This window comes from Tremella mesenterica (assembly GCF_000271645.1).
Source record: "Tremella mesenterica DSM 1558 unplaced genomic scaffold TREMEscaffold_7, whole genome shotgun sequence".
NCBI classification, from domain to species: domain Eukaryota; kingdom Fungi; phylum Basidiomycota; class Tremellomycetes; order Tremellales; family Tremellaceae; genus Tremella; species Tremella mesenterica.
In genome coordinates this window covers 196,131-206,283 of record NW_006711231.1, presented here as the reverse complement: position 1 = coordinate 206,283, position 10,153 = coordinate 196,131, and the positions used below count along the sequence as shown (strand labels likewise).

At 46.9% G+C, this 10,153-nt stretch overlaps 2 protein-coding genes across 2 annotated transcripts; both read right to left on the bottom strand.

The window, feature by feature from the left end:
* Window positions 1-228: 228 nt before the first annotated feature.
* On the bottom strand, window positions 229-1,519 carry TREMEDRAFT_63023 (uncharacterized protein; the record flags this gene model as incomplete). Its single annotated transcript, XM_007005353.1, has 4 exons — window positions 229-640; window positions 897-962; window positions 1,167-1,229; window positions 1,461-1,519. The coding sequence occupies 4 exons, from the start codon at window positions 1,517-1,519 to the stop codon at window positions 229-231; spliced, it is 600 nt and encodes a 199-aa protein (XP_007005415.1).
* An 883-nt stretch (window positions 1,520-2,402) lies between these two features.
* On the bottom strand, window positions 2,403-9,994 carry TREMEDRAFT_74089 (uncharacterized protein; the record flags this gene model as incomplete). The annotated part of the gene is made up of 12 exons (XM_007005473.1): window positions 2,403-2,961; window positions 3,169-3,334; window positions 3,683-4,527; window positions 4,785-5,288; window positions 5,612-6,910; window positions 6,952-7,314; window positions 7,354-9,282; window positions 9,333-9,395; window positions 9,438-9,486; window positions 9,531-9,772; window positions 9,815-9,898; window positions 9,953-9,994. The coding sequence occupies 12 exons, from the start codon at window positions 9,992-9,994 to the stop codon at window positions 2,452-2,454; spliced, it is 6,096 nt and encodes a 2,031-aa protein (XP_007005535.1). The 3' UTR covers window positions 2,403-2,451.
* Between the last annotated feature and the right edge of the window lie 159 nt (window positions 9,995-10,153).

Below are 10,153 nucleotides of genomic sequence, written 5' to 3'. Positions count from 1 at the left end.
TGTAAGAATGTTGATGATTGTAGTCAGTTAAACGCCGGTCGTTGGAAAGTAAACAAATGTATATGAAGAGAATACTTTTACTCTTTTTGTCAAAAAGCCAAATTTATTTGTGAACAAACGATATGCATGAAGATACGGGTACGATATGATACTTTATTCATCTTCCCCTCCTCCAATAACCTCCCTTCTCCCCTCATTTGTTGTGGTTCATATGTAAAATGGGGATTATCAGAACAATGCCAAAGCACCCATGATCATACCTCCCAATCCCAACCCGAAAGTCAACTTGGACACGGTAATCTCTCCCATAGACCCACTTGCGCTACCGGAAGCAGAAGCGGCACTACTACTTGAACTGACAGAGCTCGTGCTGCTGCTTCCCGAAGACGACGAACGGATGGACGAAACGATCGACGAAGCGATGGGGATGATACCTGCTGGGACGGAGGTAGCACTTGAGGAAACGGAAGATACACCAGATGAACCGGATGGAAGGAGGGTGGTTGTAGTAGTCACCGAAGAAGAGGAAGAATCGGTGATGGAACCAGAGCTGGTGGCGGTGGTGTTACTGCCCCCTGCAGATGCGCAGAGAGTTTGTTGGAGAGCTACTGCGGCTTGTTGGTCGGCTGCGGTACAGTTCCTATGGGTTAGTAGGATGGCACGAGGTTTGTTGTGGGTGATGAGCTGGATGGAAGGGGGAAAGAGAGTGAATGCCATTCGACAAGATAACGGGACACAATGAAGAGGGGGAAATTGGAGAGACGAGCTGGAGTGTAGGGGATAGAATAAACTAGCGAGAAATGAATGTGGTTCGGCAGTTCGAACGACAGATTTGTCAAAATAACAAAAAAAAGAAAGAAGGAAAGTGACGAGAAATGGAAAGAAAACAAACTCACGCTTGAAGACAGGCAGTGGCGTCAGTCACAAACTCTTGACTGGCACAGACGCAAGAGAGGTCGGTGCTGTATATCAGTATGTTCCATCATCAGGCCGTGGTCACGTAGAGAAGCTCGTGGTCGTGACACCAGTCCAAATGGGTGTTCATCTCTAACAAACTTCAGGGGGAGATGGACGAAAGACAAATGGGACAGAGGACTTAAATGTTTATAACATTGAGGGTTGATAGAAACTGGGAAAAGACAAGAACGAGATGAAAGATGACGTACTAGCTCTGACAACCAGCAGATGAAGCGGCGTTGGTAGCGCATGTCAAAACGCAAGGAGGGACGCTAATACGTTAATTCAATCGTAAAATCTTTCCCTTCTTTATTGTTCGTAACAAGTAGGGTCTCTGTCTCCGCTCTCAAAGACACCATGACGTTCACTTGGATAGAAGGGAATAGGAAGGAAAATAAGGAAACAGGAAGATGGGAGGGAAGGGAAGACGGAGAGAAAAGAGTCGAAGAGAAAAGAAGGAAGTCACATAGAGATAAGTACGAGGGAAAAGAAGGAAAACTCACGTTTGAGCACTGACCAAAGTCACACAAATCCCAGCCAAAGTGATCAAAGTGAATTTCATCGTGAATTGATCTTGGGATCAGTCAGACACTTCGAATACTCCACGACCTCCTCATTCTCACTGATCTTGTTCAAATGACCAAACTGGGAATTTATATACACCAAAAAGATGAATTGAGGGAATCCACATGAAAAGAATACAGCGGGTTGAATGAAAATTACAAAGTTAAAGTGAAAAAAGACCAAATATAGAACATCGAGAAAAAGAACATGTAGAGACTCACTTTCTTCGCAGAATTCAAGTGGTAAGTGAGTGGTGAAGAGAAGGACGGACGAGTGGGATATTAGATGTCTATGATCTTAGGAAAGAAAAGGAAATTGAGTGAATGAAAAGAAACCTTTCCCAACCCCTTATTATATCCTATCCCTGATCCCTGACCCCCCTCCCCCCCTCCCCTAGAAACATGATGCCCATCATCCCCATCAACCAACGGTATTTCTACGTCATACATTCCCAAACCGGTTAACCGAGGTCGGGCATCATGGCTTTGGGCGTAAAGATCATCATCCAAGTCCGCAGTCATCAGGTGAGGTAGCATGTGGATGTAGTAAGATTCTATCGAAGCGGTGTAAGTATGTTGCAGCAGTGTAGAGTGTTAAAGACGGAAGCGAGGTAGACAGTGTGGACGAGGAGATGCAATCATGTGAGAGCGGGCTATCGACAAGTTTGGGGCCCCAGATAAAGGTTCGGTTCCGGCGGGTGGCTGACGACTTTGTAAGTACGAGTGCAAGTAGAGAAAGAGGACGGTTCACCAAGTTGGAATACGAAAAGAGTTAGTGCTCAAAGGAGCGAGGCAAACGGGTAACTACACGGTCAATCATCGGGCATGGACCATAGTGCATGGTGACACCGGAGGAATATCGTACGGAAAGAGCAATAGAATACTGTACTTAGATGATTCAAATATAAGGGTAGAGTAAGTACCTATAGACCTACACAAAACTCTTCAACTCTATCCCTTTCTTTTCCATCCCACCGACCCCCACTCCCCCTGCTCCACCACCACCTCCTCTATCCCCGACAGCATCCCTGATACTTCTCTCTAGCCTCGTTCTCTCCTCTGGGGACATGATCAAAGTAGCCTCTCGGAAGTCCTTCGGACTATTCTGCGCTAATCCCAACAAAGCACTCGTGCTGATTGAATGTAAAGCTGTCGTAACCGATGCGGAAGTTGATTCAGGATCGAGTAATAGAGATAGAGTAGGCAGAAGTATCCCGAAAGCTCTAGCGCGGTGAGTGTCAGGGATGGAGAGACACCACGAGACAAGAGATTTGATGGTTTCTTTAATGGCTTCTATTGGGGGTGAGGGGGAAACGGTAGAATCGGCCAAGAAGGTAATGATGGGTGGTAAGAGGGAGATTGGGAGGTGAGAAAGAACGGGAGAGGGACGAAGGGAGGCGGTGAGAAGGGTGGAAGTGCAGTGTACCGCTGTGAGACCGAGCTGGACATCAGCGACAGTTTTGAAAACATGTGATAAGAGTGAAAACTTTCAATCCATAGAGGGTGAGATGTCATGAGTTCTTGAAAAAGCGATCTGTGACCAGTCCACCAAAAACAGCGATATGTGATGATCCTAAGCTAATAAGATGTGACTAAAAAGAAAGACACCTGACGGAGGAGGATGAAATAGGTGAAACATATCACTCACCTCTGGTCGATCGGCTCCTACACCCAAATACTGACCCATGACATACCCGACCTGTTCCAAAACATCTCTACTCAATTTGACATTTGTAGGAAGAGATGTCAAAACGAGAGTCATAGCTAGAAGATTATTCTTGATTTTCGTATTGGCCACTGGGTTGACTCGAGTTCTGCTCATAAGCCATCAAAAATTTGAAAACTCATTTTGAAACTTTATTATCTTATCCTTCATACAGCATATAAAAGGGCCAATCTTTCGAGACCAGCATGACGTCAGACGATAGATGATGGACAGACGACAGTACAGTAGACGACACACAGTAGACGACAGACAGTAGACGACAGACAGTAGACGACAGACAGTAGACGACAGACAGTAGACGATGGATAGTAGATGACAAACAGTGGACGATAAACCAAAGGCAATTGACAGTAGACCATAGACTATAGCTGATAGCCAATAGATGATAGACAAACACGAAAGAGAACCAGAAGAGAAAAAAAAACACCCCACTCACCTCATATCATCCACATTCCCTAAACAAGCAGATAACAAACCATGTATAACCTTCTCACCTTCTATACTAATACCAGGTACTTGTACTTTCCAAATCATTTCCAATAATCCTTTTAAACAACCTAAACATCCTCCTGCCAAATCCATATTCCCTTCATCTTTCAATAAATCCCCAAATAAATGTATACCCACAGCTAAAAGTTCAGCCCTTTGTACCATTTCCACACATTCTATCACTTTACATAAAGCCGTAAAACCATCTTTCAAAAACGTTACTCTGTCAGATAAAGTATCATTGTAATTGAACGTGTTTTGTATTTCTGGAGAAGGGATAGTTTGTCTCAAGACGAAAACTAAAATGGCTAATATACGACGTGTTTGACCTGAATCCGATATATCAGATATTTTTGAGATATCAGAATGATTTGATTGATTTGATTGTCTGGTGATGATGAATGATGAAAGAAGTTGTACCATTTCTGATTTTACCAAAGCGGGTTCAGACATTGCTATACGATAACATACCGTACATAATTCGTCAAAGAATGATCCTGAGAAAATGGTCGTTCCTGATAATCGAGGATGGACTAGGGATGTCATGGCTTTGAGAGCGACGCAGGAGAGAAAAGAATGGGAATCGGACATGGATTTGACTAGGGATTCAAAGGCTAAACCGTATACTATGTAGAAGTTTGCACAGGGAGTAGGGGAGATGACGGGGAGAGAAGGTTCTTGGGAAGGGGACGAAATGGGTTGACCGTCTAAGGCGGAGAGGAGATAAGGGTCGGAGAGTGAGAGGGAGATGGCAACGGCGTGAAGAATTTTTGGGACGGCTTGTTCGTAGTACTGCCAATGAGCATCCTCTCATGATATGTGAGTGGGGCCACGTATAAGTGTATTCTGGGCCTATACCGACGGGCTGGACAAGCAAGAGGACTTGGAGGTAGATGGACGGGGGACTGTTGGAACGAGTGGAGAAGTGGAGAAGTAGTGAACCTGTATAAGAGTGTCTATTGAAAAATTTCGGTCACGGAAAGTCATTGGGCAACGATGAGTAGAGGAAGAGATAGAGTCAAGGAGAAGCAGTAGTAGAAAACACCCACCGGCAACAACACATCTCTTCCCACACCAGCATCCATACCTCCCTGTATCATCCCCATTTCCGGGTCTGTCCTCAATTGAGCATAATCTCTCAAAGTGCCAACCCAGAACGGTCCCAATAACCATCTATAAGGTCTCACAACATCTTTCAAATATTCCCTTTTGACAGCAGCTACTTGTAATTCCGCCCAAGCGGCCAATATGGAAACTTTCAACATGACAGCAGCGTTCGACGACAAGTTATGTACTTCTCCTAATGAAGTCATTTCACCATCTTTGCATTGTTCCAATGCCCCAGTGAGAAGTTTGAGAATTCGACCCATCCTTCCTACTTCGCGAACGACGCCACTACCGACAAAGACGGCGCAGACTTGGACTGCACTAGCGAGGATTTCAGGCGTGGAATCGGTACCGAAGCTAGGAGTGAGGGCGGCTGCTATGGGAGCTTGATGTTGTTCGAGTAAAAGGGAGGCTTCGAAGTCGGGGTCGGCGGATGAGGAGAATTTCTAACAGTCAGCAAGGGGATACTTAGCTTGGGGGTTCCCTGCTGGACTCAAAGTCAAACCACAGGGCGCTATGGCGTGTTTTCATCAGTGAAGGTGCCGGGTAAACATCGCATATGTCCCAAAACTATATGCAAGAGATGTGATGGCTGTGATACAACAGAGGTGAATTATACACGAGACCGAGACGGATGACAGAAGTCGATAATGATCACAGATCAGAGGAAGGCGGAAGGAGGTGGAAGATGGGGGGAGGGTAATGGATGAGAACATGAGGGAAGGTCAAATTGTACGATTATCAACAAGAAAGAAAGTCAAAGACTCACCTCAATAACATCCCTCAACACGACCAAACCTCCCAACCTAACTTCTTCCACCAAAGCCGCCGAAGCCGAAAAAGCCATCCTGATCAAATCCCCTACTCTGGAAAACAACATATGTCTCATATTCACTCCCAACCTTCTCGCTAGAAGAGGATCAAAGTTTTCTTCTTTACCACCATCCGCCACTGCCTGTACGATATTATGTAGACAAACCAAGGCGAACAATTGAGTTCTCCATCTACTACTCAACGTGTTATTCCCTCCTCCCATCTCTGCAGCTCCTAAAGATTCACCTTCATCATCCATAAATCCTGAGCTTGTCGTTATTGCTTGTCGTTGTGTCATCTGAATAGTTTGTGATAATTTCTGAGAAGAAGCTTGTCCTTGAGTTCGGGTCATTATCCTTTGACAAAGATCTATCCAACCTGAAGGTAAAGCAGCGGCCGTTTGTGTTAACCAAGAAGTTATCACTTCTCTTACACCTACGATACTTGGATCATCATCCAATAAACCGAATAAATCCTCCACTAATTGATTTCCTCCCACTTTGGAGATCAAAACCGCATCACGTTGTACGATCTGATACAGGGCTGTGATAGCTGCGACTTTTAGTGGGCGTCTGGAAGAGGCTAAATGTGTTCGAAAAGTTTGCACAAGTCTAGGAATATCGACTTCAGAAGGAGCGAACATGAGGAATTGTTGAACACATTTGATCGCTTCCACAGATAATCCTTCATCTGTTTCTTCTCCAAATTCATGGACAAGTAGGAAGACTAAAGATCGAATCTTGCCTGGTTCTTGAAGTTCAGGACCTATCACACCGATAAGGGCGTGAAGTATACGACATATGACTTGATAAGCAGGGAGATCACCGCGAAGGTTGACAGAACCGAGAGAACCACCTTCTGGCTCGTGCGTGTCAAGAAGATATATGTTGGATAACATACCGAGGGTTGTAGGGATAAAAGGTTCATATGAAAGAGATGCCGAATCGACGACTTTGGTGAGTGCGCTCATGGCGTAAAAGTGAACGACCGGATGAGGATCCGTAGCGAGTGACATGAGAATGTTTACGATTGTTTTCAGGATCGGTCCACCTGATAATCCACCAACGGATGAGTATATAGATCCGAATGCTACCGCGCATCCGGCACGGGATTCGGGGACACGGTTGTTGACTATTTGATCGACCAGCCATTGTATCTGTGTGGAAAGATAGGCACTTCCAGCTAAAGAAGATAGAGAACCCATAGCATCAGCAGCGGCTGTGCGGATGGCCGGGTTGGAATCAAGAATGGCATCCTACTGGGTCAACTAATGTGAGAGAGTCACGGAAAGCTTACTTGTAAAAGCGACTTGATCATGTCGCTGATCTGAGTGCTGCCAATGTTTCGCTTTGCCTTGGCCCCTGCTGACTCGGCGTTGATGAGGGTCAGTCGAAGGGCAGCAACAGTATTTGCGACAACAGCCTGCTTCCTCCCTGGATTCCTCTCCAACTTGCTGGAACGCATGTGACTAGAGAGTGTTCCCAAGGATTGAATCTGTCCTTCGAGAGATTGATGAGGGAATATGGCAGAGAATAGCTCTACTCCAGCGTCGATGACTCCTGTTTGTGATGGAGGGGGAGCTGGGCAACTCGGGATAGCTTCGGCAGGCAGAAGAGCCAGAAAGTCATGTTCCAATGAACCGAGGATAGGGTGGGACAGCTGACCATCAGCTCTGAAAACATCAGCTGCACAGCTCACCTGCGACTCGATCGACATTTCAATCTTGTCTCTATTCAAAAACGGTTCATCACCATCTTCTCTGCCCCGCAGAAGAGTCGTCACACCAAATCCATACCCGTCTGTGGATTGCCAGATGCTTGTGAATGTCCCACTCTGTGCGGCTATCGCTGCTTGGGCGGCCGAGCCAGAATAGTTTTCCGGGTCCGCAAACACTGTCACTGCAGCCTGCAACAACGCCGGTTGCATGCTTTCGGTAGCACTCGATGGTCCTAGTGCAGTGAAACATTGCAAGACTCTTCGCCTCAGCGTCGCCTCACGGTCGACCAGGGAAGGTTTTGCGGTGAATATGGGTGATTGCACCCCTGCGGGACTGGCGGCTTGTTCCCGTAGTGCTTCGGCATAAGCGGTGGCGAAACCATTGACAAAGTTGAGGGTATTGGAGAATAGTGTTGCTAATCGTCGAGCGACATCGATATTGACCAAACTCATATTCTGCCGAAGAAAATTCAAGACGGCAGCGAGCGCACATTCTCGGACGAGAAGTAAAAAGGACCAATCGGTCTCCCCACGTTCCCCGACAGACGAGTCTTTACTTGTAGGTTTGGGAAGGGCGTTCCGCCACAAGACAAGTAGCTGGGGAAGATGCAATTTGACAAAACTAGGACCAAGGGACATGAGAGCTGCGATGAGGTACCATGCTACCTGAACTTCAATCATAGAGACGGAGATATCGTGATCACCAGCTTTCTTGAGTAAAGAAGTGGCAAGATCGAAAACCTTCGTGGAGACGTCATGTGAGACATACAACGGACGAGAATTGCTCGCGGCGATAAGGGCGGATAGAGCGAATGTCTTTCCGATCACTCGGTGTGAGACGTCCTTCGAAGCTGTCGGGGTTCCCAAGATGCCAAGATCTTTGTTGATATCCGTGAATAATATGCCGAGCATTCTGGGTAGTTGACCCGGGTTGATGGCACAGAATCTGCGTAAGGCGTAGGAAGCGGACAATCGAACAGAATAAGCTTCGTGGGACAATAGTCGTACCAGTGGTTCAGCCAAGAGCTCGATGATGGCGGGTGAAGCGTTTCCCAGGCTTTCTAATAATCCCGCTATCTCTCGCAACGCAACGTTGAGTACATACTTGTTGGTCTTCCTCTGGCCCGGTAAAGGTACACTTTGCCATTTCTTCAGATAATTGTTGGTCCACTCACGAATCGCCATGACTTGTCCAGATTCGGAGAGAAGACGAACGCCGATCAAATCGCGGAGTAATAAATTCACTGAATCTCGGGCGGAGAGTATCTCGAAACGACTGCTCTGACTCCGGGAGGGGAGAACAAGTTCGTCCATGAGATGTTTGACGATTTCCGCGTAGTTCGATTCGATATACGTGGCTCCCAGCGAGGTGAACAGAGTCGCGTAGACATCGATGATGGCATTACGAAGTTTTCGAGGGCTTTGAGGGCGATTGTAAGCGGTAGAGAGGTATCTCAACATTTCCAATATTGTCAGGCGGGTCTTTGTTCCTTTTTCCTCAACGGCTGAAGTGACTACAGTAGGTTCGGTGCCCGCGTCGTCCGTATCTCGCTTTGCAGCAGCTTTTCGATCCGGTACGACGATCCCCGAACCTGGAATTTGCGTTGCGGCTAGGAAGTGGGCGAGCAATAAACTAAGGGAACGACGAGTGAGATGGTCGGCATGTTCTAAACTTCTGACAACAAGTGGAGCGATGGCGTCCAATGTCTCCTTGAGTGGACAGGCGGTGGTGTATGTTTGTAGAGATATGAAAGTCTCCGCACATGCACGTTGAACAGGTAAAGCACGATCCGTGAGACCATTCCGCAGAGCTTTGGTGAGTTCTTTGTGAAGACCATCTGGGAGAGCTTTGCCGGCTGAGACAAGTGACTTGGAAAAGGTGGTCACTGCGTAGGCACGTAGAATGACAGACTATAGCTTGTGTGAGCTGAAGTTAACGATCCCACTGGGAGAAGACTTACGAGGTTGGAATTGCGCAAGACTTTGATCGAAGTCATAGAAATCTCAGCCATGAAGGACATCATCTATTTGGTCAGCTGAACTCCGAGAGCAAGAGGGAAGCTGACATTACTACCATGTTCTCTCATAATCTCTCCGATACAATACCAGCATGCCCTTGTCATCAGCTTCAAGTCTTAGGGTAGGGAAAGGACACATACACTCTGGCCACATTTTCCGCCGAGCTCATATGCTTTGACCCTCCATCGCTCAGAGCCTTGGTGAGGGCTTGAACAAAATCGAAAAGACTTCTCGACTCGACGCGGTGATGCAGCTTGACCATGCAACGGGTGAGAAGCTGTCGGATTGGTCTGCCAGGTTTGGGCAGGGTGGGTGAGGGTGAGGGAAGTAAGATTTTCAGAAAGAAAGCGTGAAGGGGTTGGACTTGAGGGAGTAAATCATCCTGACATGTCAGCTGGTTGTAAAGCTAGAAATGATAGCTCACAGATGGGAGAGACTCGATAGCTTGTTCTGCATGTCGTAGCCAGTGTAAGAGAGTTAGATCTGCGCCTTCACCGGTGAAACGATTCTATCTGTCAGCTCCGATCCCTTCATCTTTCTCAGATAATAGAAATGAGCTCACTTCCACCACTTTGAGGTCCTCGACAGTCACGTCTGAGGACATGTCTGTGGGTGTGCAGAGGGTGGAATGTGACGATATAGAGTAGATACAATGTAGGGCACTCATGCTGTATGCTGCAATGCGCGGTGGGGAGTGACGGAAGCAAATACTTTTCCCACGGTTGTCAAGCCAGTTTCGCTTCTTGTCCCTCCGTCCAAAACT